General features: G+C 43.7%; 1 protein-coding gene and 1 non-coding gene across 2 annotated transcripts in view; one reads left to right on the top strand and one right to left on the bottom strand.

Moving 5' to 3' along the window:
- The window catches only part of USP10 (ubiquitin specific peptidase 10), a 66,081-nt gene that overhangs the window by 13,431 nt on the left and 24,918 nt on the right, over positions 1 to 27,732 (top strand). Inside the window, 4 exon segments of the mRNA XM_070451449.1 lie at positions 17,848 to 17,916; positions 22,176 to 22,236; positions 26,591 to 27,416; positions 27,418 to 27,632. Coding sequence (XP_070307550.1) covers positions 17,848 to 17,916; positions 22,176 to 22,236; positions 26,591 to 27,416; positions 27,418 to 27,632 — 1,171 coding nt within the window.
- Positions 23,064 to 23,170, bottom strand: LOC139030125 (U6 spliceosomal RNA). Its single transcript, XR_011482432.1, has one exon. It is a non-coding gene; the product is annotated as a U6 spliceosomal RNA (small nuclear RNA).

Below are 27,732 nucleotides of genomic sequence, written 5' to 3'. Positions count from 1 at the left end.
CGTAAGGAGGACCCTGGGATGCTGTGCTTCATCCCCTGTTTCTCAGGCTGACGCTACATTAAAAGTCAGCAGGGGATCCTGTTAATGGCATGTTTGGCTTCTGTAGGTCTGGATGGGGGGGGGAGGGGGGATGCGGCTCTGAGAGCTGCATAAACTCCCAGGTTGTGTCTCTGCTGCTGGGCTGGGAACCACACTGAGTAGCAGGGTGGTATAGGACATGAGGAGCGTGAGAGCATCTGCATGTCCTGGAATCATGTGCCGAAATGTGTGCATGTGCATTCTTGAGGTGGTGGGCCTCATTTGCTTGCATCACTTCCTCACCACTGCCAAAAAGGTTAGGGGAATCAGTGTCTCACAGAAGTAATGTGCCGATTAAACAGGATCCTAGCTCCCTGACCGGGGATCACTTAATTGGGATGCTTATTTTAATTCATGCAGTTGCTGCTGTTTTTACCAAATGAAATCTTTTGAGCATTTTGATGTTTTGATGAGATTGTCCTAGGAACTGGGGTATATATATAATTCAAGATAATCTTCCAAGTTTCTCATCCAAGAGTTTGGAAGAACAGTGAAGTTTGCTGTTGGCATAAGTGCAAAACCTGGTTTTGAGGAAATAGTGGACCTTTTGATTTTAAGGTTAAGCCAGAACATGACAGTGAATGAATCTAGGGGTTGGCAGCTTGAACTATGGAACTGGAGTATAACTGAGCAGTCCAAGTTGAAAGTGTGAGTTTGGAATTCATCTGCTTAGTTGAAGCTGTGAGAGTAGGTGGACTGCTTAATGGGAGAATGAATATCCAGGCGTCAGCCCAGAGGAGAGAGAATGGTTAAGAGCCAGAACCAAGTCCTGAAGAAGGTACAGAGTCCCCTCCAGGAAAGATTATTATGAAAAGTGTGTGTGAGAGAGGTCTTATTATTAATCAAGTGCTTGATAGATTGATGAGCTTAAGGATGTAAAATGATTTGGTTTGAATCAGGTTATTTTTGGAAAACCAGAATGTTGGAGGTGAAAGATTTCATTGAGTCAAAAGAGCAAATGGAAAATGAGTTCCATTACAAAGCAGTGTCTCTGTGAAAAAGACATTTCTGAAAAGTTGCATTGGAGTGGAATGTTTCTATCAAATTATTTCTAGTTGAGTTGTGTTATAGTTTTTCTTCTGATTGTTGGGCTTTAACTTGTTAATGACCAATAAACCCTTAAAAGCACTAAGAGTTCTCATTTTACAAACATCTTCTCTGGATGTCCGTCGAGCAGTGGGTGCTCTTACGGAGTGAGCATTCGCCTCAGATTGTGTTGTAGTTTCTTCTGTCTGGTTTAGGGCTCCCCCTGAGTGTGGGGATAGTTATGCTACCCTCACCCCAGTTTCTGCTTCGTTTCTTCCACACCTCACTCCTTGGGTCCTGGCCGTGCCCCTGTGTGCAGTGATTCTGAACCCTGACTGCACATCACATTCACATAGGAAGCATTTGAAATGCTAAGTGAAGCCTTGCCTCCCACCATGGAACCCAGAATTGTGGCCTGAGGATGCTCACTTGGTCCTCAGGTGTCTCAGGGCTGAGAAGCACCGCCTGATGCCTTTGTCTTGTGCAGCTGACCCTGTTCCCCAGCTTGGTGAGCTCCATCTTTGTAGGAAAAACAGTATTGTGAGCTGACTGGGGTAAAATTTCTTTTCCAGAATTCTGAGCTCCACATGCTTACCATACAAGAGACTTTCTGAAGTCTTGAGTTTCATTTTTCTAATAAAATACTTCTAATCATAACATAATTTACATATGTAATTCAAGAATGGAGTTCAGTCTATTGTTTTGGCTGGTCAGGTAAACTATACCTCCATAATTACAATCTTTGGAGGCTGTTTTTCAGCAGGTCATTAGGTGAAGGTTAAATTTAGAAAATAAAAAGTGGACTACTTCCTCAGTAGGCTTGGCAGATCCTTAAGCTCTCAGTACCTGTTCTTGCATTCTTTTATTTTCAGCAGATAGTAATTTTGCAGCTTTTACTGTTTTGACCAACTCTTCTAACTTTGGTCTTCATTAACAACCAAAGCAGTTCATGAGAGGGAACATTCTATATACTTTCTGCTTAAAACTGGAAGGAGAGGAGTGTGTACCAGCTAAGACGAGTCCTGTTTCTTAGGCATCTCTCTGTTTTTCAGGGTGTTTGAAGAAACCATTGGCAGTGACCAACAGAGGAAAATAATCTATGTAGTCACACCTCTTTTGTTCCAAAATGTCTTTTAACATGGAGCTCTGATTTAGTGATGCACTTTCCTTTCTGGCAGGTGGCCTTCAATAGTCAAGCTTTCGTTGGTTTGGTTCCAGCATATTTCATTAAGTGAAAAATCCTGTAGAACAGATGGATTTACAAGTTTCTGCTCATGTAGCATTTTGTTTAATGCAGCCCTAGTTTTGATTCAGCGTTGTTGGCACTGATTGTCTGTGTGTATTGTGGGGTTGGGTATGTCAGGGGATCTAGGCAGTTGTAAAGGCCAAGCCAGGCATGAACAGTCTGAGGTTGGAGGCTTAGAGAGGCCGGTTATAGTGATAACAGGCAGCGGAATATGGATGCATGCACTATAGTTTAGGTCGTGTTGTGTACCACTAGTTAGGGTCTTTGAGTTAAGGAACATGAAATCTTAAAGAGCCCTCGTGTGTGAATATTTATCGAGTGCTTAAGAATTCTACTTATGTAAACAGAAAATCAGTATCGTGATCCTTGATCTTCAAGAGCTGTTTTTATAATACAACTGCCTCATCTATTTATTGATAGATGTGTGTCTAGTTAAAAACGTCAACCATATTGAGGTATAATTTAATACAATAAATGTGCCAATTATAAGCTAGCGCTTTGAGTTTTGACAAATGTATATACCAGGGTAACTGCTCCCACAATCAGAATAGAGAACATTTTCATTGTCTGTAAGTTTCCCTCATGACCCTTCACCACGAATCCTCATCCCTCTCCCAGGCAATTACTGATCTGCTTCCTGTCACTATTATAGGCTAAGTTCCCATTTGCTAGAATTTTCTTTATGTGGAATTTTATAGAGTACTCTGTGTGTTGCCTCCTTTTACTCAGCATAGCATTTTTGACATTTGCCTATGTGGTATAGGATTCCTTCCTTTTCAGTGCTGGGTACTAGTCCATTGTAGGGATGGACCACAGTTATCTCTTCACCTCTTGATGGGCATCTTGGTGATGCCCTAGATGGGCACCTCTTGTTCTAGCATTTGGCTGTTATGAATGAAGCTGTTGACCACATTCACGTGCAGATCTTTGTGTGAACATACATTTTCATTTCTCATGGTTAAAATACCTAGAAGTAGAATTTTTCTATGTCATATGGTGGGTGTATGTTTGATTTTGTAAGAGGCTGCTAAGTTTTTAGAAAGCGGCGGTCCCCTTTCACATCTGCAGCAGCAGTGCCTCGTTCCCCTCTGTGTCCTCACCCACCCTTGATAGGGTTCCCAGGAACACGAGCCATATCTGTGACAGAAAAGTGAATCTGCCTGCAAGCAGGGGGTTCTTAAGGAAATAGGCTTTAATAAAGAAGTTTAAGTAGAAAAGAGCGGGGGCAAGAAAAACTGGGCAAATGCCCCCAACATGCTAGACACAGGGGACTTACATGGTGGTCAACGATGGAGGGCTGGGGAGAAAAAAATGTACTTTTACAGTTGATCTGACCTGATGCACATCCATGGTTTGTTTTGCCACTGCCTCCCATTTTTCCCCTTTAAGGTTTAATACTTTGGAGGTTGATTTTTCTCTAGTTTGGGAGACCATGTGATTATTGTGAATGATTTTCCTCTAGGTCAGAATAGATATTCTCTTATTAAAGTTTTCTATAAAGCTTTAATTCACTTTTCTTGATTATGGTTAAATGTTATGTTTAAAAATTGCATGTTATATCTTGACTATGTTAAAAGTTTATATTTAGAAGTGAAAATTGTGCCCCTGCTCGCCCACCTCTGGTGATAGTAAAAACAGGAGCATAAGAAACAATGAGAGCAGTTGAGTTGGAGTTCTTCAGCCTGCCAGCATCTGGAGTGGAACTGTTGCTGTAGAGAGGGCGTTGGTCCTCAGCCCTGGAACTTGTATTGGTTGTGGGCTTTGCTTTTCTTCCTCCTCTTCCTGAACTCATTTGTTCAGCAGAGCTCTTGAGCACCTGCTATATGCCAAGTACTGATGCACGCGATGGAAAAGATGAATTGACTTGGTGTCTGTTCCTTTTTAAAAAACAACTTTATGGAGATATAATATACATGAAATGCATTTAATTCATTTAATGTATATAGTTTGATGAATTTTGACAGAAATGATTCTTTTTCATTGGTGTTCCACTTTCTTCCTCCCATCCCTTCCCTTTCCTTCCTAGATTAGCACCAAGGTGATTGAAATGAAAATAGGTGGAATTTTGAACTTCTTTCTACTAGGAGTATCCCAGATAACAAATACCAAAGTGACTCCCTAATTTATCAGCTCTTTTCCATGTGATAAAAAGTCTATATAACAAGTTACTGTATAATGAGGGCTGTTTAGTAATAGTTTAGGCAAAGCAAGTTAAAATTTAACTGACATTGTGTAATGTACAATAGGCCTGGAAAGTTGGTAAAAGTGGATTTCTGTTAAGTGAATCATGTTTTCTGATTTGGAGAGTACAGTCTGTGGAAACAAGTTTCAACTTAGACTCCCCATGAAAGCACTTAAGTAAATCCAGTCTATTAAAAATCTTGGAAAAGTGAAGGGATAACTTTTTAAAAATTATTATTATTATTTTTTTGCTACGCCATGTGGGATCTTAGTTTTTGGCCACGCTGTGCAGCATTTGAGATCTAGTCCCTGGCCAGGGATCAACCCCATGCCTCCTGCATTGGGAGTGAGGAGTCTTAACCACTGGACCACCAGGGAAATTGCTGAGAGGATAGCTTTTGATAGGACTTTAATAGTCAGAATAAAATACACAAACCACATGAAACCAACACTTGACATTTGAATCTTAAGGAGGGAGTGGCTTTGTCACACTTTTTTGTCCATTTTTTTCCTTCTTGGGACTCCTCAGCCCCAAGAAAGTGAGGAGAATCCTGCTGCAACCCTGGGTAGTCAGTCGAGGCATAAACCTTCCTCTGCCCTCCTCTTCCTCTGTCTGCTTCTGCCGTTTGTAGTACTGTCTGCAATGCGCAGTTCACGCACACGGTGACAAAACTGTAAATATCATGGTGTCCCAAGCTTTGTCTGTCTTGTTCAGAATTTGTTCTCATAATCAAGCACAGTTCAGCGTGGATAGTTGGTGCTCAATACATGCTGTTAAATCAATGAAATTCCTGCTGTGCAGTGAACATCGTCACCTCCAGGTGTCCCCTGGGCCACCCACACCAATTTCCAAAGCTAAGGCTGAGCAGTGACTGCTCAGTAGATGTCACCGTCCATCAGGCACTGGGTCCTGATTAAAAAAAAGTAAAGACATTTAAATGGCTCTTTTTATGCAAGTACTGATCTGATTTCTTTTTTTTTAACTTGTTAATAGTTCTCCCATTTAAATAGCTGTACATTTGGTGGTTTTTAGTATATTCACAGAGTTGTGCAGCTACCCCCACAGTCCATTTTAGAACACCTCATCTTTCCAGAAAGAGGCTCCATACCTATAATGATGACTCCCTGACCCCTTCCCACCCAACATCTGGCAGCCACCCTCTTTTTTCTTTCTGTCTCTGGGGATTTGCCTCTTCTGGACATCACACAATTCATGTGGATGGATTCGTGCAGCACATGGCCCTTGAGTCTGGCTCTTTCACTCATCATGATGTGTTCAGGTGCCAGCCACCTGGTAGCCATGTCAGTCTGAGAACATTCCCAAAGCTGTGTTTCTCCGGATTAGATCCAGGAGATCCTTTTGGAGCTAGGAAGAACTGTGGAGATGGATTTAGTCTGGCATACCCTGACTTTAGAGATGAAGTTAAAGCGTTTATCACTCGGAACAGCGTTTTTTTTAGTCATTAAGTCTTGCCAGACTCTTTAAACCCCACGGACTGTGGCCCACCAGGCTCCTCTGTCCATGGGATTCTCCGGGCAAGAACACTGGAGTGGGTAGCCATTGCCTTCTCCAGAGGGTCTTTTTTTTTTTTTTTTCCAGAGGATCTTCTTGACCCAGGGATCAAACCTGCGTCTCCTGTGATGCAGGAGGGTTCTTTACTGCTGAGCCACCAGTGTATTAGTCCTTAACGTTTCCTCCTACCTCCAAAATTCACTTTTGTGTTGGGAAGGAGGGAGGAGGGAGGGAGAAGACTCTACTTCCTGTTTGGTTCTGGCATTTGACCCTGCGGGGCTGGGCTTTGAGTGTTCTTGGGACCCTGTGCCTGGGTCTGGCTCACAGATGCCCGACTGCTGCAGAGCCTGTGAAGCACAGTGCACACGCCGCAGAGTGTTTATTGAGCACGCCTTTGTAGCCCAAGTTTTTACCTCAGAGGCTCACCTCCATTTCTCCCAGTCCTTTTGAGGGCGGAGGACACGGATTTGGTGGCAGCCTGCACAGTGACTTCTGTTTCTGGAGCTCAAACCTTGGAAGCTGTGTTCCGGCGCCCCCTAGTGCCCATTCTGGGGGTCGTCCTCCGGGTCTGTGCTTTGTGCAGGAGGTGCTGTTTCCTGTGGCTGCATCGGATCCCTGGAGAGCCAGCAGTGGGCCACGCAGGCGACTGGCAAACGCCTTTCCTTCTCCTCACCTCTCCTGGGCTGAGGCTGTTTTTTTGCTTTTCCTTTAGCAGGAATACTGGTATTTCCAGTTTGGCCTGTGCCTTTCACAGGCTGTACAGCGCTAGGCCCTAGAGGACCTTCTGGAGTCTTCTGGCAACCCAGAGTGGCCACGCCCTGGCGCTGGGCTGCAGTGAAGTGTCTTGCTTCCACCCTAGCTGTGCCAAGGGCTTGCCCCTTTTCCTGATGTGAGTTTGTGCATATATTTTTCATGTCCTCTATAGAAAGGATCAGAAAATAATCAGACAGGAACAGTAGGAGTTCTGAAGGCCTGAGCTGGGGCCAGTGGAAGGGAGGGGAAGTGGAGCTTTATTCCGGTTGAGAGGACCCCTCCACCCCCAGGCCCCTTCCCAGGGGGGACGGGGCAGCCCAGCACCCTGTGCTGTGTCCCGACCCCTGTGGCCTCCCCCCCCCCCCCGCCCCCCACCACAGCTGGGATCAGAGCCTCTGTGGTTGCTTTCTTGTCCCTCCTCTTGACTTCACTGTTCATTCAACTCTGGTGGGCCTGGCTTAAACCTCAGGGATCTGCCTCACTTGACAGTGCCAACGTTTCTGTAGTGCTCTGTGGTCCAGTGAGGGCTCGCAGTGCCTGGTGCCTGGGTGCCTGGGCGTGCTGGGCCCCCGCAGGCTTGGCAGAGATGGGGAAAGTGGGGTTGCACTTCCTCCCTCACCAGCCTCACAGTCGTGAGTTTCAGCTCTCGCTGCTCCCACGGGACAAATGAATGCATGTGGCCAGTGCCATTTTCTTCCCCACAAGATTGTAAATCCTGTGAAATCAGGCACTGACTCATTTTCATCTTGTATTTTTTAAACCAAAACTTACCATATTTTTCTTTAAAAACAGACTTTTAAAATATATTTATTAATTCTCCAGAGGAAGGAAAATGTTTCACACATGTATAAGAAGGGGGTAGGTAAAAATTTTCCTCACAGCTGAGTGTTTTCAGTTTTAGTTTAAAAACAACCCCAGCAAGCTCTTTATTTGGAAAAATTTTAAATTTATAAAAATTGCAAAAGTACAGAGAGCCCCCATCTGATTTTTTATTCATACTGACTGGTTAGGGTTGAGCCTCACTTAATCATTGGGGTGTGTTTAATTTCTCTCCCTCTTTACACAGATACCTGTACAAACAAACACATGATTCTCTTACCCTTTGAGGTTTGAGGATGGGTTACATGCACTGGGACCCTTTAGCCTTCTTGTCTGCTTGAATGTATATTTCCCATGAATACTCTCTTAAAGTAACCGCAGTTGGACAGCTATCACTTCCATGTGTTGACATGGACGCAATATCTTTTTCTAACCCACCGTTTGTATTCTGGATTTGTTAGTTGACCCTATGTTCTCCTTTTATAGCATTTCCCCTCCCGGGGAGGATCTGGCATAGGGTCAGATGTTGCATTTAGTTGCCCTGTCTCTTTAGCTTCCTGTCATCTGGAACTTTTCCACAGCCTTTTGTGACACTGAGTTTTTGGAAGAGCACAATCCTGCCCCTGCTTTTTGGTAACATTCTTCATTTTGCCAGACATCTAAAACAGTTTGTGATTGAAAATTGGGAAGACTTTTGGGGATGGTGAGACTGGAACAATTGCACAATTGCAGTCATCTCACACGCTAGTAAAGTAATGCTCAAAATTCTCCAAGCCAGGCTTCAGCAATACGTGAACCGTGAACTTCCAGATGTTCAAGCTGGTTTTAGAAAAGGCAGAGGAACCAGAGATCAAATTGCCAATATCCGCTGGATCATTGAAAAAGCAAGAGTTGCAGAAAAACATCTATTTCTGCTTTATTGACTACGCCAAAGCCTTTGACTATGTGGATCACAATAAACTGTGGAAAATTCTGAAAGGGATACCAGACCACCTGACCCACCTCTTGAGATACCTGTATGCAGGTCAGGAAGCAACAGTTAGAGCTGGACATGGACCAACAGACTGGTTCCAAATAGGAAAAGGAGTACGTCAAGGCTGTATATTGTCACCCTGCTTATTTAACTTATATGCAGAGTACATCATGAGAAACACTGGACTGGAAGAAGCACAAGCTGGAATCAAGATTGCTGGGAGAAATATCAATAACCTCAGATATGCAGATGACCACCCTTATGGCAGAAAGTGAAGAGGAGCTAAAAAGCCTCTTGATGAAAGTGAAAGAGGAGAGTAAAAAAGTTGGCTTAAAGCTCAACATTCAGAAAACTAAGATCATGGCATCTGGTCCCATCACTTCATGGGAAATAGATGGGGAAACAGTGGAAACAGTGGCAGACTTCATTTTTCTGGGCTCCAAAATCACTGCCGATGGTGATTGCAGCCATTAAATTAAAAGACGCTTACTCCTTGGAAGGAAAGTTATGACCAACCTAGACAGCATATTAAAAAGCAGAGACATTACTTTGCCAACAAAGGTACATCTAGTTAAGGCTCTGGTTTTTCCAGTGGTCGTGTATGGATGTGAGAGTTGGACTGTCAAGAAAGCTGAGCGCCGAAAAATTGATGCTTTTGACCTGTGGTATTGGAGAAGACTCCTGAGAGTCCCTTGGACTGCAAGGAGATCCAACCAGTCCATCCTAAAGGAGATCAGTCCTGAATATTCATTGGAAGGACTGATGCTGAAGCTGAAACTCCAATACTTTGGCCACCTGATGCAAAGAGCTGACTCATTTGAAAAGACCCTGATGCTGGGAGGGATTGGGGGCAGGAGGAGAAGGGGCGACAGGATGAGATGGCTGGATGGCATCACCGACTCGATGGACATGAGTTTGAGTGGACTCCGGGAGTTGGTGATGGACAGGGAGGCTTGGCGTGCTGCGATTCATGGGGTCGCAAAGAGTCGGACACGACTGAGGGACTGAACTGAACTGAGACTGGAACATTTTAATGGAAGTTAGCTGCCCTGAATTTCTGTGAGAAATTCTTTGGTGTCACAAGACTTGTGATGCTTCAGCTTTTAGTCAGATACAGTTTTAGTTAAACAATTGTCACTAAAATTTAGGGCAGTGTAATTTGTGTCTGCTCACTAGGGTTTGCAGTTGAATAAATACTTGGATTTTTCTATGCTTTTGTAGTTTTAACTTGATAATTTAACTTTTCTTCCTAATTTTTTTAAGCTAAATTCTACTTTACAACGATACTTCTATTTGGCTTTTTGGAACAGTGTGGATAAAAAACAGTTCTTCATAGTGATGCTTCCTGTGATTATTTGTAACTAATGTAGATGATTTTGAAAAGCACTGAAATGATAGCCTCCAAATTTTTGTGGGATAGTATATCTTATTATATTACTTCCCTTCAGTGTTTGAGTGGTTACAAAAGAGACATTAGTTTCTTTGCCCATGAAAATACATGTTTTTTCACATGTATTGTGATGGCAGGAAATTGTTTTTTATTCGAAGTCTCCCTTACTTGATAGTTGAGTGACTGTGCAACTCAGATTGAGACTTGGCGCTAGCCTCTTAGCAGCCCCTTTTGTAAGCTCAGTCGCAAGACATGACTGTTCTTTAGATTGTTGCAAGTGTTAATTACTTACTTTCAAGAACTCATGCATTTTAAGGATTGAAAATAGATCCGATTAGGGCAGAGAATGTGATTCATGTGTATTTTTATGGAGCTGTTTATTGATATATGTGAGCTGGTGTTTAGAGAATTATGTTAAAGTTCAGAGCAGCTCTGGCTAGCCATTTGTCAGGTGTTAAATGATGCTTTAGCATTGCATAGTTGATAGTTAGCAGTTGCTTATGGTGTCATTTTTGGATTAAATGTTTTCATCAAGTCCTAATCTGTTGTCAAGGAGATCATGAAACATAGGTGCAAACACAGCTTCTGGAAAATGGGTATATGATAGTTGTAGAGTGATTTGATAACATTGACTTTACAGTTAATCTTTTGAATAAAGTATTTTTGCATGGTTCAGAACTAAGAACTCTGAAAAGATATATCCTAAAACATCTCACTCTCCATTCCACAACCTCCACTGACTTTCCCTCCTTCCAATATCTGTTGCTTTTTAAAAGTCAGTTTTTGGCTGTGCTGGGTCTTTGTTGCTGTGTGCGGACTCTTCTCTAGTTGCAGCAAGCAGGCTCTAGAGTGCTGGCTCAGTACTTGTGATGTCTGGGCTTAGATGCTTCTTGGCATGTGGGATCTGCCTGCCCGGGGTTGGACTTGTGTCCCCTGCATTGGTGGGTGGACTTCTCACCACCAAGCCACCAGGCTAGTCCTGATGTTGATCTGTCTTTGGTTGGTGGTTTAGTCGTGAAGTCATATCTGACTCTGCGACCCCATGGACTGTAGCCTGCCAGGCTCCTCTGTCCATGAAATTTTCCTGACAAGAACATTTACTTCTCCAGGGGATCTTCCTGATCCAGGGATTGAACCCGAGTCTCCTGCATCGCTGACGAATTCTTTACCACCGAGCCACCAGGGAAGCCCCTACCTTTATGCAAATACAAATCAGTATTTCTATTTTCCTGCCTCCCACCCCGCCCCCCCCTTTTTTAACCCAAAGAATGTTTTCTTAATTTAACAGTGTTGGAGATTTCTCCCTGTACATGCTCCTTCCATCTGGAAGGCTGCACCAGGAGCTCTTAGTCCCCCGTGGAGGTGCAGAGTTCTAACCCTGGACTGCCAGGGAGTCTTCCTGCCCTTCCTGGCGCCCTCACCAGTGAGGTTTGTGATCACGCTAACGGTGTGGATCTGTGGAGAGATTACTGACATGAAGTTGTAATGAGAAAGCACACTTAAAATCTGTAGCAGATTTTTCCAAATAATACTTTAAAAACAAAGAATTGAGTAAAATCAAAAATAATAGGAGAAGAAGTCTTTCCCTGGAGCCTAAGCATTTACTTGCCTTCTGCGATGGCCCACACTCTGTGGAGTGTGCTTCTCTCTGGATCTGAATAAATCTACTTCTTACCTATCACTTTGTCTCTCTGAATTCTTTCTGTGATGAGACATCAAGAACATGAGCTTCATTAGATCCTGAAACCAGTTAGACCGTCCCTGCTTGTCATCAACACTGTTCCTGACGTCTTCCTGCTTTTCCTCTGCGACAACTTTTGGGCATTAACAACCGGTTGGGAAACTCCCTTGGGAGGGATAGCATCTGAAATCAAGGACGTGCGCTCATCCTCTCCTGTGAGAACTCCAAAATTACAACTCGCTGCTGAACAACCATCAACAGGAGAATATTAGATCCCACCAAAAAAAGATACCCACGTCCAAGGGCAAAGGAGAAGCCCTGGCAAGACGGTAGGAGGGGCGAAATCGTGTTTAGAATCAAACTCCATACCTGCCAGAGACACTTGGAGGGCTCAAACAAAACCTTGTGTACTCCAGGAGACCCCACAGAGACTGAGTCAGACCTGCCTTTGAGTGTTTGAGTGTCTCCTGTGGAGGTGCGGGTCAGCAGTGGCCTGCCGCAGGGGCAGGGGCTCTGGGTGCAGCAGTCCTGGCTGTGGCATAAGCCCTCTTGTAGGAGGTTGCCATTAACCCTACCTTAGAGCCGTTGAGCAGATGACCCACAGACTGCAGAACAGTTATACCAAATAAATTCTCATACTGTTAAGAAGTTCTGGGACCCACAACAGATTTCCCATCCTGGGGATTTGGCAAAGGGATTGAGAGCCCCCAGGGAATTTGACTTTGGAGGCCAGTGGGATTTGACTACAGAACTTAGACAGGACTGGGGAAACAGACTCTTGGAGGGCACAGACAAAACCTTGTGTGCAGCAGGACCCAGGAGAAAGGAGCAGTGACCCCATAAGAAACTGACCCAGACTCGCCTGTGAGTATCCAGCAGTCTCCAAAGGTGATGTGTTGGTTGGGGACAAACCCACAGGGAGTGAACACAGCCCCGCCCATCAACACAAAATTGGATTAAAGATTTACTGAGCATGGCCCCGCCCATCAGAACAAGACCCAGTTTCCCCCACAGTCAGTCTCTCCTCCCATCAGGAAGTTTCCATAAGCCTCTTATCCTTTACCCTCAGAGGGCAGACAGAATGAAAGCCACAATCACAGAAAACTAACCAAACATCACATGGACCACAGCCTTGTCTAACTCTATGAAACTATGAGCCATGCCGTGTAGGGCCACCCAAAATGGATGGATCATGGTGGACAGTTCTGATAAAACATGGTCCACTGGAGAAGGGAATGGCAAACCGCTTCAGTATTCTTGCCTTGAGAACCCCATGAACAGTATGAAAAGGCAAAATGATATGACACTCAAAGATGTCTCCAGATCGGTAAGATGCCCAATATGCTACTAGAGAAAAGTGGAGAAATAACACCAGAAAGAATGAAGAGACAGAGCCAAATTGAAAACAGCGCCCTATTGTGGATGTGACTGGTGATGGAAGTAAAGTCCTATAATGTAAAGAAAATGTTGCATAGGAACCTGGAATGTTAGATCCATGAATCAAGGTAAATTGGAAGTGGTCAAACAGGAGATGGCAAGGGTGAACATTAACATTTTAGGAATCAGAGAACTAAAATGGACTGGAATGGGCAAATTCAACTCAGATGACCATTATATTTACTACTGTGCACAGGAATCCCTTAGAAGAAAGGGAGTAGCCATCATAATCAACAAGAGGGTCCGAAATGCAGTCAGTACTTGGGCACAATCTCAAAAATGGCAGAATGATCTCTGTTTGTTTCCAAGGCAAACCATTCAATATCACAGTAATCCAAGTAATCCCCAGTAATGTGCTGAAGAAACTGAAGTTGAATGGTTCTGTGAAGACCTACAAGACCTCCTAGAACTGACACTCAAAAAAGATGTCATTTTCATTATAGGGGACTGGAATGCCAAAGTAGGAGTCAAGAGCTACCTGGAGTAACAGGCAAATTTGACCTTAGAGTACAAAATGAAGCAGGACAAGAGGCTGACAGAGAGCCACAATCACAGAAAACTAACCAAACATCACATGGACCACAGCCTTGTCTAACTCTATGAAACTATGAGCCGTGCCGTGTAGGGCCACCCAAGATGGATGGATCATGGTGGAGAGTTCTGTTAAAACGTGGTCCACTGGAGAAGGGAATGGCAAACCGCTTCAGTATTCTTGCCTTGAGAACCTCATGAACAGTATGAAAAGGCAAAAAGATATGACACTGAAAGATACACATGGACATCATCAGATGGTCAATACCAAAATCAGATTGATTATATTCTTTGCAGCCAAAGATGTAGACGCTCTATACAGTCAGCAAAAACAAGACCGGGAGCTGACTGTGGCTCAGATCACGAACTCTTTATTGCAAAATTCAGACTTAAATTGAAGAAAGTATGGAAAACTGCTAGACCATTCAGGTATGACCTGTCAAATCCCTTACCATTATACAGGAAGTGACAAATAGATTCACGGGATTAGACCTGATAGAGTGCCTGAAGAACTATGGATGGTTTGTGAAACTGTACAGGAGGCAGTGATCAAGACCATCCCCAAGAAAAGAAATGCAGAAAGGCAAAACGGCTGTCTGAGGAGGCCTTACAAATAGCTGTGAAAAGAAGATACGGAAAGGCAAAGGAGAAAAGGAAAGATATACCCATTTGAATGCAGAGTTCCAAAGAATAGCAAGGAGAGATAAGAAAGCCTTCCTCAGTGATCAGTGCAAAGAAATAGAGGGAAGCAATAGAATGGGAAAGACTAGAGATCTCTTAAAAAAAAAAAAGAATGATACCAAGGGAACATTTCAGGAAAGATGGGCATAATAAAGGACAGAAATGGTATGGACCTAACAGAAGCAGAAGGTGTTAAGAGGAGGTGGTAAGAACACACAGAAGAACTATACAAAAAAGATCTTCATGACCCAGATAACCATGATGGTATGATCACTCACTTAGAGCCAGACATTCTGGAATGTGAAGTCAAGTGAGCCTTAGGAAGCATCATTACAAACAAAGCTCGTGGAGATTGTAATGGAATTCCAGTTGAGCTATTTTAAATCCTAAAAGATGATGCTGTGAAAGTGCTGCACTCAATATGCCAGCAAATTTGGAAAACTCATTAGTGGCTACAGGACTGGAAAAGGTCAGTTTTCATTCCGATCCCAAAGAAAGGCAATCCCAAAGAATGCTCAGACTACTGCACAATTGCATTCATCTCACATGCTAGCAAAGTAATGCTCACAATTCTCCAAGCCAGGCTTCAACATTATGTGAACCATGAACTTCCAGATGTTCAAGCTGGTTTTAGAAAAGGCAGAGGAACCAGAGATCAAATTGCCAACATCCTCTGGATCATTGAAAAAGCAAGAGAGTTCCAGAAAAACATCTCCCTCTGCTTTATTGACTACACCAAAGTCTTTGACTGTGTGGCTCAGAACAAAATGTGGAAAATTCTGAAAGATATGGGAATACCAGACCACCTTAACTGCCTCCTGAGAAATTTGTATGCAGGTCAAGAAGCAACAGTTAGAACTGGACATGGAACAACAGACTGGTTCCAAATAGGGAAAGGAGTACGTCAGGGTTGTATATTGTCACCCTGCTTGGTTTAACTGACATGCAGAGTACATCATGCGAAATGCCAGGCTGGATGAGGCACAAGCTGGATCAAGATTGCTGGGAGAAAGATCAATAACCTCAGATATGCAGATGACACCACCTTTATGGCAGAAAGCGAAGAAAAACTAAAGCCACTTGAGAGTGAAAAAGTTGGCTTAAAACTCAACATTCAGAAAACTAAGATCATGCCATCTGGTCCCATCACTTCATGGCAAATAGATGGGGAAACAATGGGAACAGTGAGAGACATTATTTCCTTGGGCTCCAAAATCACTGCAGATGGTGACTGCAGCCATGAAATTAAAAGAAATTAAAAGCTTGCTCCTTGGAAGAAAAGCTATGACCAAACTAGATAGCATATTAAAAAGCAGAAACATTACTTTGCCAACAAAGGTCCGTTTAGTCAAAGCTGTGGTTTTTCCAGTAGTCATGTGTGGTTGTGAGAGTTGGACTATAAAGAAAGCTGAGTGCTGAAGAATTGATGCTTTTGACCTGTGGTGTTGGAGAAGACTCTTGGGAATCTCTTGAACTGCAAGGAGATCCAACCAGTCCATTCTAAAGGAAATCAGTCCTGAATATTCATTGGAAGGACTGATGTTGAAGCTGAAACTCCAATACTTTGGCCACCTGATGAGAAGAAATGACTCATTGGAAAAGACCCTGATGCTGAGAAAGGTTGAAGACAGGAGGAGAAGAGGATGACAGAGGATGAGATGGTTAGGTAGCATCACCAACTAGATAGACATGAGTTTGAGCAAGCTCTGGGAGTTGGTGATTGACAGGGAAGCCTGGCGTGCTTGGGTTGCAAAGAGTCAGATGCGACTGAGCAACTGAACTGAAGCATTCTGATGGTTAACCATGAGGTTTGTTCCTGCAGACTAGTAGAAGGCTTACTGGGTCACGGTTCCTCCCCTTCCTCTTCATTGACATGATTTTATTGAATCATTTGAAATTTTAGTTCTCTTACTGGATTGACCAATTTGTGTTTTTTTAAAAAGACTTTAGATTGTATGGAAACTAAAATAAGAAAGTGTACATAGAAGTGTGATTTCAATGAGTATTTCATTTATTTTTATCTTTCCAAGAGAAATCCAGCCTGAAGAGAAAAGCTTAGCAATTCTGTAAGAACATTCACTTCTTATCCTAATGTGTCTTCCCCACACTGTGAATTAAATAGCCGCTCAGAAGGTAGAGTGGATCTCTTTTACGTGGACACCATTCCTGTTGTTGGTGTTAAATAAAGCAGCATGAGTCTTCCTTCGTGTTTGCGTTGGGCTTCACGTCTACAGTGTCGATCATCTTTTGGATCCTGCTTGTTGTTACTGCTTTGTATCCCTTGAGTGCATCTTCTGGAATTCTTAAGCAGCCCGCCGCCACCCATCGCCGGTGTGTATGAGAGTCAGAATTATTTTGCCTTTTGCACTTGAGTAGTAAACTATAGAATTCTATGAAAACAAAAAGAAATACTTTTTTTCTTGGAACTTTCATAGCATTGCTATCGTACAGTATTGATCTTGGTTCTTTAAGATCTTCTGTTGAGTTTGTAAATTTAGTAATTTAAATTTAATAATCCTTTGATTTCTTTGAATACTTCCTTGTTCAGGCTTCCTTTTTTTTCTTGACAGTCTGCTTATTTTACCTGTTAGAATTTCTTTCATGATACAGATTAGAATTTTAACTTCTTTTCTGTTTCCTGTGTTTTGTTTATGCAGATTCATTTCCCCCTGTTTTAATGGTAACCCTCTTTATTGCTGTTTATTGCCCCCCTCATGTCTTTTGATTTTTTGTTGTCCATTCATATTCAAGAACTGAAATCATTAATTTTTTGGTGGATGTGTTTCCTAGGCACATGGGAAGTTTACTATTTCTCTAACAGGCTTTCCCTGTGAAGCTCCGCCCCCCGCCCCCTGCAAAGTTCCCTTGTTCCTTTTTGAAGCGATTCCTTCCCCCGACCTTGAAGCCACTGATCTGTTTTCTTTCCTTAGCTTGTGGCCTTGTAAGTCTGATGCTTCACTTAGTGTGATGCTTTAGAGTCATTGATTAGTAGTTCATCATGTTCATGTATCATGTCAACCTCTTGATATATGTTTGGCTTCTTTTCAGTTTTTGGTGGTTATGAGTACAGTTGCTGCAAACTTCAGCATACAGGTTTTTTTTGTTTGTGTGTGTGTGTGTGGACATTGTTCTTCATTTCTCTTTGGTAAGTGCTTAGGAGTAGGCTTGCTGGGTTGTGTGGTAACTAAACTTTATAAGGAACTGCCAACCTTTTTTTTTTTCCCTGAGTTGCTATGCCTTTCTGCATCCCTAGTTGCTTCACATCCTTGCTGGTAGTTGGTATTGACTGGAACATTTTCCCCCATCATAAGGCCCATCATTTTGATTTTCTTCCATAAAATCGTAAGGTTTTTATCTAGACTTTAAGATCTCTCTGCAGTGGGACTATAAAGGAGCACCAGACAGCATTGTCTGTTTACTGGAGAAAGGGTCTTGGGGGTTCTGGCTAATTATTTATAGGATTGATGTAACACTTTTTTCTGAAACTGTATGATTTGTGTATGTTATGGGATCTGTGATTCTTTTTTTTTTCCCCCAGTATATTTTTGGAGATTTTAGCCCTGATGAATTCAATCAGTTCTTTGTGACTCCTCGCGCTTCAGTTGAGGTAAGACAAAATTTTGTTTTATTGAGTGCATGCATCGATTTAATTGATGATTATGTTTTAGATCTGTCGTCGTCGTTGTTGTTTAATTTATGCCTTTTAAATAGGAATTCCAATGTACAGAAAAGTGTGGAGGCTAACATGAAAAAAATGACTGGACCCACCCATTGGATTTGACTACTGCTATACTTGTAAATAGCAAAACATTACAGAGACAGTTGAAGCTTCCGTTGTTTCCTCTCATTCCCCTTATTCCCCAGAAATACTGAAACTCTGCCAAAAATGCACAGTACATTTTGTTTTCTGGCTGTGATTTTCACCTCTTAACTGTCTGTGCGTGTACTGTGCACTGTTGATTGTTTTGTGTGGTTAAAAATGTCTCCTCAGGGGCTCAGTAGTAAAGAATCTGCCTACAATGCAGGAGATGTGGGTGTGATCTGTGATCCCTGGGTCAGGAAGATTCCCCTGGAGAAGGAAATGGCAACCCACTCTAGTATTCTTACCTGAGAAATCCCATGGACAGAGGAGCCTGGTGGGCTCCAGCCCATGGGGTTACAGAAGAGTCCTGACTTGTGACTAAACAACAGCAACAAAGTGGTTTCATACTGTATTCATCATTTTGTAGTTCGTTTATTTTAAGCTAAATATTCTTTAGATTTATTTGGACATTTTGTTCTTGTTCTTTGATTTTAATTGTTAAATTTTATTTTTTTGGCTGTGCCCTGTGGATTTTAGTTCCCTGAGCAGGGAATGAACTTGGGTGCCCACAGCAGTGAAAGCGCAGAGTCCTAACCACTGAATTGCCAGGAAATTCCCCATTAATTGTTAAATATTGAGCTTACCTGTTTTCATGTTGAGGGGGACTATCTAGGTCTTCAGTTCTTCCATTATTATAGAAATTTGGCAGTAATCATATTTTGTTATGTCTCCTCATGCTCGTCTGCGGGTTTCTCCAAGAAATACTCCTAGGAATGGAATTTTGGTGCCCCGCAAGGAATAAGCATCTTCAGCGCATCTGCTTTCTAAGTGGTTTTCACAGTCTGCATTCCCATCACTCGTGCATGAGAGTTTTTGTTGTTGTTCAGTCACTCAGTCATGTCATACTGTTTGCGACCCCATGGACTGCAGCACACCAGGCCTCCCTGTTCCTCACTTACCATCTCCCGAAGTTTGCCCAAGTTCATGTCCATTGCATCAGTGATGCCATCCAGCCACTCATCCTCTGATGCCCTCTTCTCCTCCTGCCCTTGATCTTTCCCAGCATCAGGGACTTTTCCACTTTTCTATTGAGTCAGCTGTTTTCATCAGATGACCAAAATACTGGAGCTTCAACTTCAGCATCAGTCCTTCCAACCAGTATTCAGGATTGATTTTCCTTAAGATTGACTGGTTTGATCTCCTTGCTGTCCAAGGGACTTTCAGGATCCTCTCTTCTCCAGCACCACAGTTTGAAGGGATCAGTTCTTTGGTGTTCTGCCTTCTTTATGGTCCAGCTCTCACAACTCTACATGACCACTGGGAAGATCATAGCCTTAACTATATGGATCTTTTAGATCCCATTAAAAAGAAAAATTTTTGAGAATTCCCAATATGCTGTGCTCAGATATTCTGATTGTGTCCAGCTTTTTTTTGACCCCATCGACTGTAGCCTGTTAGGCTCCTCTGTCCATGAGATTTCCCAGGCAAGAATACTGGAGTGGGCTGCCATTTCCCTCTCCAGGGAATCTTCTCAACCCAGGGATCGAACCCGCGTCTCTTATGTAAGTCTCTTGTATTGACACTTGGATTCTTTACCACTCGTATCTCCTGGGAAGCCCCATTAATTTTTGTTAATCTGATGGAGTAAGTGGATTTTTGTTGTTTTAATTTACATCTCCCAGATTACAAACATTTGAGCACCATTACATTACTTTCATATGGGAGTACATTTTAAAGTTTTAATGTCATATATTTTTTTTCTCATAGTTCGTGGATTTTTTAAAATATCTTTTAAGAAGTTTTTTCCTTCCCTGAGGTCATAAAGACATTTAAAAAGTTTTTAAAGTTTTCACTTTGGCATGTAATAAAACTTGAGATTGTGCTGTTGAGTGTATATGTGTATGGGTGTGTGGGTATTGGTGGTGGGGATCTAACCTCTCATCCCATTGCAGTAGCAAAAAGATTTAAAAATATTACCTTCTTATTGAAGGTCCTGAGTATTGACCTCACAATATGATAGCACTGTTTTCAGAGTAAGTTGATTTGGTTTTGTATCTAATACAAATAAATTTCAGCTTTTTCTGTTGCTCAGTTTCCTTTGTGAGATTTTGTATTTTTGCTTAAAAAATTCTCTATTCTTATAAGTAACTATATAATTAAAGAGAGAACTTTGAACAATTCTTGCAGTTTTATTCTGCTGCATTTTTATTATACCCAGTTACCACAAAGGGGTATCTCGGAGGTGATGGAGGTTTGCTACGTTACAGGCACCATATGCAGTGTATAGAATTTAAAAAAAAAAATACACACGTTTTCTGTGCCTGAACTCATTCTGGCATTCAATAATTCCCAGTTACGCACTTACCAGGTTAGCAAACCAAAGTAAGTGTTTTAAACACACTGAACGGAAAACAGCAGTATGGCCCTGGGGCATGCCCGGGGCTCTGTTTTCAGATCCTGGCTCTCCTACTGCCTAGATTGTGTGTGAGTACAGTGTGATTTCAAAAAACAAGACTTTGAGTGCCTTACAACTTAGATTTTTATCACCAGGGGGCACCCTAGTGTCATCAGTGGAATAAAGGCTGTGTCTGGGAGTTTGCTGTCTTCTGTGACTGCAGAGGGATGTCATCTTGTTTTGTGGCTTTCCCAGACACACTGTTTGGGTCCGTGTGCCCACGCCAGTGGTAAAGGCTGGGGTACCGGATGGGAGCATTGGAGTGGTGTGTGGAATGGTCTAAAGGCTCAAGTGCAGCCCACCTGGGCACAAAGTGCTTTGCCATGATGAATGCTGGAGTGCCCCTGTGTGGTGAAAATAGGCACTAATCTCAAGTCCAGAAAGTGGTCAGTTCGTTTGTTTTCTTGGGCTTCCCTGGTGCCTCAGACCATGAAGAATCTGCTGGCAATGAAGGAGACCGGGGTTCGATCCCTTGGTCGGGAAGATCCCCTGGAGAAGCCCCATGGACAGAGGAGCCTAGCAGGCTACCGTCTGTGGGGTCACTAAGAGTGGGACACGACTGAGCGACTAACAGTTTTGTTTTTTTAGCTTCTTATTTGTCATTGATTCTCTCAGGAGAGTACTTGGAGTGATAAGCTTTTATCTCTGAGACTGTTGCATTGACTCACTAAGAGTCAATAGGAAATCAACTGAAGCAGTAGTTCTGAGACAGTTGTGGGCCTGAGAGTCTCCTGGGTGTCTGAACATGCCAGCCCTGGGACCCCATCCAGGCATCCCAGGCTGTTGTACTGCTTGTGCTGTAGTGTGCAGGCTTTGAGAAGTGCTGTGGTAGAAGCCGTGTTAGGCTGTAATCCTTTTGTTCTTTTGTTCTGCCTTCAGATAGCAATTATCTATCCACTTACTTACCCCTTTCCATTCTAAACTTTCTCATTTCAAACATAGCCATTTGAAACATTCCAGCTCCTAAGTATTATGAAATAGCCAGGAGGGGCAAAAAATTGGCATATTCATGATACGTTCCTGCATTTTACAGAGAGCCCAGGCACTGGCCATTTTGCTGTCTCTCTTGCAAACACGGAATGCGATTGCCAGCTGTTAATCCAGTTATTTAAGATACCCTGTTAAAAAGAGAGGTGTGATTCTCAGACTTTTCTTTCCCAGCTGCTTTGTTCACTGTCCTCAGGCTTGGTTCCTGCCTATGGCTGAGTGGACGTGTAGTGATGGTGAACAACGTGTGCAGATGGTCACTGGTCAATGGACCAAGTCAAGCGTTTATAGTATTTGATGTGCACTCTGCAACTCCTGTGAAACAGAGGGTGTGTCGTGAGCCTTTTGTAGCTGGTTGACATGGCCATTGGAGCCCGTTTTTATTTTTTACCTCATTTTCGGATCTGTTTAACAGCAATCAGTATTGGAAAGCTTTCTGATGGTGTTTTAAAATGAAGATGTTTAATCTTACTGTCTCCCCATCTGTGTTATTTTGTTAAAAATAGTGTTATGAGAAGTTGCATGGATAAATAGCCTTTTAATGAGGGTTGCTTTAATGAAATAGCATGTGTTGAACTTTAACAATTTGTTGAGTTAAACTCTTTTCCCCTTCCCTGGGCAGCTTCCTCCATACGGCGGGACAGTTCTGTGTGGCGCACAGGCTGCTGGTGACCTCCCCGACGGTAAGCCCTGCCCTCTGCTCCCTAGCGCACGCGCTGCGGGTGCAGGCTTCCTTCCTTTCCCTTCCTGCTTGATGTTTTTGCTGTAAACTCCAGTAGCTTTAATCACCGAACCACTTTGGCGAATGAATTAAAGTTTATTCTGTGCTTCAGAGTGTCAGACCTCCAAGGTGAGTTTTGGAAGTAATTGCTCATTTCTGTTTGTTTTGTAAGAATCCTCTGGCACAGGTGTACCCTTCACAGCCAAGGCTGTCTGTGCGGGTTCTGGAGCGGGCTGTCTGTTGAGTGCACCGGCTGTTGGGCCCAGAGCGGGCAAGTCTCTGAGTACATGCCTTCCACCGGCTCAGTGGCAGCTCGTTTCTCTTGTCCTGAGTTTGCGATTATGTCCACGCCTGTCATCAAGGTTCTTGGGAATTCAGGTGACCTCTTCACCTCCTGTCCTGTTATGACTGAGTAGCTGGCTGTCTCTGTCCCAGACACTGAGCTGGTCACTGGAGGCGATGCTTACTGAGTTGCAGCCTTCTCATATATGTCACAGTGTCACTAACAGTAGGGCCCTCTCATCTTGCTGGCTGCCACTGCACGTGTCAAACCTGTCTGGACCACTTTTCAGTTTGCATCGTGCTCCAGGTCCTCACTGGCCTTGGAGAAGCTGGAAGCCAAACCTTTTCTTTGAGAGCAGTGATTTGGTTCCCTGTTTCTATAGCATTGTCAGAAAGGGTTTTATTATAATTTAGATTTAAATATAAACCTTGCAGAGACCATGTAAACTTTTTATCTACAGACAAATGAGAAAGTGATTTTTTTCCATTTATTTTTGTTAGTTGGAGAAAAATATGGAACGCTTCACGAATTTGCGTGTCATCCTTGCACAGGGGCCATGCTAATCTTCTCTGTATCGTTCCAATTTTAGTATATGTGCTGCCGAAGCGAGCACGAGAAAGTGATTTTATCTAAAATTATTAGTAGCTTTATAAAAAACATAAGGTAGAACAGTTCTAATGATGACTTAGAACAAGGATAAAATAAGAGATGCCAGAGGGACCCAGGCACACTTGCTGGGCCTCCCAGCCTCTGGGGCCCCCTTGTTAATCTGTGGGTTGAGGTGCCCCTGACTTCCAGTACTTGGCACACAGCTGCTGTGCTGCCAGTGTTTGCTTGGACTCACAGATGTCTCGCTGTCTTCCCTGTTGTCAGAGCCCTGGTCAGGTCGTGCCTTACCATCCTCCCAGGGCCTTCGGCTGCAGACGAAGGCTCCCCCTCCCTCTCAGACTCCCAGTGTCGCAGTGCCTCTCCCCTCTGCTCCACTCTCTCCTTGCTCTCACCCACCACGTCCCCCACCCACTCCAGGCTGGCATCCCTGCTCAGTTATGCTTCCTGGCTGTTTCTCTCCGTTGTCCCCTCTCTCCTCTCAAGTCCATCTTTTAATCTGCCAAAAACACAGCTGCGCACACTGAGAGAAGCCAGCTTAAAGGACCCTGTTCCCCAAGGCCTCTTCTGTCCTGTTGTGTAATTTTCATTTCTCCTACAGTGCCAGCTCGCTGTCCAGTAGTCCATGAGTCTGCCCCCCTGTTTTAGGCTGAGTTCAGCTGTGGGCGGCGGAGACCGCAGCGCATCCGGTTCTGTGTGCATGGTGCAGTGTCTGCAGAGTTGTAAACCCTCGGGAGGGTTTTGGATGAGCGCTTAAGAGTGATTTGTTCTGGCACTTCCCACCACGGCCGGCTCCGCACACTCTAGGTGGGGGCTCCTAATGTGGCCTTTTTAAGTTAGTCCCCAAAGCAGGAAGTAGCCTTACCACCTCCTCTCCCCACCCCTCCCCTCCCCTCCCAAATCTGGTTATCCTGCCAGCTCCTCTGACCTCTCTGTAGTTTCTCATTCAAATAGATGTCTTTTTGTGTGTGTTGAGGAGCATTCTGTTTTTTAAATTTATTTATTTTTATTTGAAGGATCATTACAATATTGTGTTGGTTTCTGCCGTGTATCAACACTAACCTCCCTCTCACCTCTCACCCCATCCCACCCCTCTAGGCTGTCCCAGGGCCCCAGTTTGAGCTCCCTGAGTCATACAACAAATTCTTGTAAAGCTGTAGAGGCTTTATCTCACCCACCCTCTGCTTCGTCATTTCCATCTTTGATGTCTGTCTCCCTATAGATGTAATCCCCTGAGGCAGGGACCTTGCCTTCCTAATCTCTGTACCCCTGCTCCTTGATAATAAACACTGCGCACAGCTGAGAGTTCCATGATTGTTGACCTGACTCACTGTAAGCTGATTGGAGAAGTCAACTGAGGAAGCCACTTAAGTAGTGGTTCTCAGACAGACGTGGGCATGAGCATCTCCTGGGTGCCTCTGAGCATCTCAGACTTCAGGACCCCATCTGGGCACCCCAGGCTACTGTACTGTGAGTGCTGCAGGGCACAGGCTTTGAGAGGGCCGTGTTAGGGTGGGTTTATTGTGTTTGAGCTAATTTTCCTTCCCCCAACAAATCTCCTGCCTGATGATCCAAGTGCTCATGAGCTTGTAGGCCCTCCAGGCACTTTTCTAGCCCGACAGGTTGGACCTTGTCCAGACTTCTCTGCCCTGGAGTGCAGTGCATGTGTGTGTCCACAACCCGTGTTCCTGCATAAGAAAAGGAACTGAACTGTTCTGGGTAGGACTCAGCCTTGCAGGGATTTGGTCAGACTGTCCACAGTCTGGTAAATGTTTTGGTAACAACTGTAGCATATCAGAATGGTTCCATTAATATCACATCACATTCTGGAGTGTTGTATGTTACGATAAGATTAATGATTATGTTGTAGAACGCACTGTGTCTGTCAGGAATAACCAAACTCTGCACAGACTGCATGGTAGAGCAGATACTAACTTCACTGTGACTCCTGATGTATGTCCCAGTCTGAACGGCGGCCTCCCTGCTTCAGCTACATCCGTCGTGGTCCACAGAGCAGCTCTTCATCCTCATAGCCTCAGTGGATGGAGCTCCCTGGAAGCAAACTGGACAGCTCACTTTTAGGGATAATGGAGAAATATATTTCCTTTGGTGATTGTTTTCAAAAAGGAAACCACGAATCAGTGCTCAGGGGCCAGAGGATTGAAATTGTCCTCTCGGTATCTCTATAGATGGTTAGCTGTAACCATCATCATGTTCTTTTTTCAGGAATGTTTTGCTGTCTGGCTGGTGTATTCTCCCCACTCGCAGGGTGTGTGATATCAAACCAAATGGAGAATTAGAAAACTATTTAGGGCCCTGGCCCCTCTGTGGGGCTTTTTTCTCCTCTAAAAATACTTCCAAAGTAAAATATATTCAGTTTTCTGAGTAGAATATGATTATTTGGGTACTGTGATTTTTTTTTTCTTGAAATAAACGCCTTGAGAAAAAGTGGGCCTCTTGTGCTAGACTTGAGAAATCTTCAGTAGTGCATGAAAAATAAATTAAAAAACACATATCCTTTCCTAACTTCAAAATGTTTAACTATTTCATCAGATATAAGATGACATTGGTGTTTAGTTTCTGTTGAGAAACTCAGTTGATTCTGAAACTCACCCTAATTTTCAAGATGTGGTCTGTGAAAAAAAATGTCCATCTTAAATGTATAGAACATGTGGATTGTTGTCAGTGGGGAAGAGGTATTAAAGGATTTCAAGGAGATTTTTAAAGGTTTACAGTCCTAACTTTATCTTTTGGGATTTTTGGAAGCACCTTCCTTATTCATGGAGTTAATCCAATATGAATTAATTTAGGAGAAGTCACAGGCACTCATGCAAGGCCAGTTTTGGGCTTCAGTTAAGGTTGTTAATAGAAGAGTCTGGGAAATGGATAATTTGAAAGAGTGCTTTTGTATAATTCATACTTTTTGAATTATTAAATTGGACAAATTAGAGAAACCATATATATATATATAATATATATGTAGAGAGTGTGAGCAAGCAGTGGTTTTCAAGTCCCCAAGTTGGTCATCTTGATTTTTAAAAATTAAGTTTTCCAAAATATATATGCCCTAGTCTTAGGTATAAAATAAACTAATAAAATCAGATTGCATTGAGGGACATGTTCAGACAGGCAGAATAGCATTTGTTTCCTATTCGTAGTTTCATTTTAATTTCTATCTTAACTACTGTGAGTGCAGTATGGATACCAGCTTCTGTATTTTGTATCTTCAAACTAAATACAAGTTTGTGGTTATTATTTATTTCAGCAGGTGACTTATTTAGCACAAATTAAATGTTATTGCTTTGTTAATTACTGTAAGACTTTAAGGTTTCAGTTTCAAAAAGAAACAATTACTGAGACTTTTATAAGTTGTATAGCTGTGATCTTAACTAGTGGGATATTTACTGATCATTTTCTTTCTAAACAGGGCACGATTATCAGAGAATTGAATTTGGTGTTAATGAAGTAATTGAATCCAGTGACACTTTGCCGAGAACTCCCAGCTACAGTATTTCAAGCACATTGAATCCTCAGGCCCCTGAATTTATCCTTAGCTGCACAACTTCCAAAAAGCTCCCTGATGACATTGATAAAGAGGTGAACTACAGCTCTGCCAACTGCCAGTATCCGGGCCCTGCCCTTGCCCTGGATGGCGGCTCTCATGCCGAGGCGGAAGCTTTAGAGAACGATGGTGTTTCCGGTGGTCTTGGACAAAGGGAGCGTAAAAAGAAGAAAAAACGTCCCCCTGGATATTACAGTTACTTGAAAGACGGTGGCGAGGGTGGACCTTCGGCGGAAGCCCTGGTCAATGGCCACGCCGGCCCAGCAGTCCCCAACAGTGTAGGCGCCGAGGACGCAGACTTGATGGGGGATATGCCCATGGCAGGAACCCCCCGGACTTGGGGCAGCCCTCAGGATGCCACGGACTTTGTCAGCGACACCGGGTCTGCTGGGGCTTTCCCCGGAGCCCTGGACAGTGGGGCCAGGACTGCAGGGCAGCCCGAGGTCTGCCCCGGGGCCGACTCGGAGGCCTCCTGCCTCCCTGCCGAGGCCGGCAGGGACACCCTGTTGAGGACAGCTGTGGCTCAGCCCTCCGTGGGGACTGATACTACTGAGAACCTTGGAGTCACTAATGGACAGATACTTGAATCCTTGGGTGAGGGCACAGCTGCCAACGGGGTGGAGTCGCACACTGTGGAGAGCTCGGACTCGGACCCCGCCAAGGCCGAGAGCGCCCCACCTCCTGCCCCCGGCCTCCGCAGCGGGCACTGTGCCTGCCAGTCAGCCCGCCAAGTCGTGGGCCAGTCTTTTTCATGATTCTAAGCCCTCTTCCTCTTCCTCACCTGTGGTTTCTGTGGAAACTAAGTATTCCCCTCCCGCCACGTCTCCCCTGGTCTCTGAAAAGCAGGCGGAAGTCAAGGAAGGGCTGGTTCCAGTTTCAGAGGATCCTGTAGCCATAAAGATTGCAGGTATAGTTCAAGAGATATGGGTCTGAGGCCAAGATGGGAGCAGACAGTCTGTGTTCAATTGAATTTCTGAACAAGGCCTGTGCCTTATGTGTCACTAAAA

Source organism: Odocoileus virginianus, chromosome 20 (genome assembly GCF_023699985.2).
Source record: "Odocoileus virginianus isolate 20LAN1187 ecotype Illinois chromosome 20, Ovbor_1.2, whole genome shotgun sequence".
NCBI classification, from domain to species: Eukaryota; Metazoa; Chordata; class Mammalia; order Artiodactyla; family Cervidae; genus Odocoileus; species Odocoileus virginianus.
This window is presented reverse-complemented; position numbering and strand designations above follow the sequence as displayed.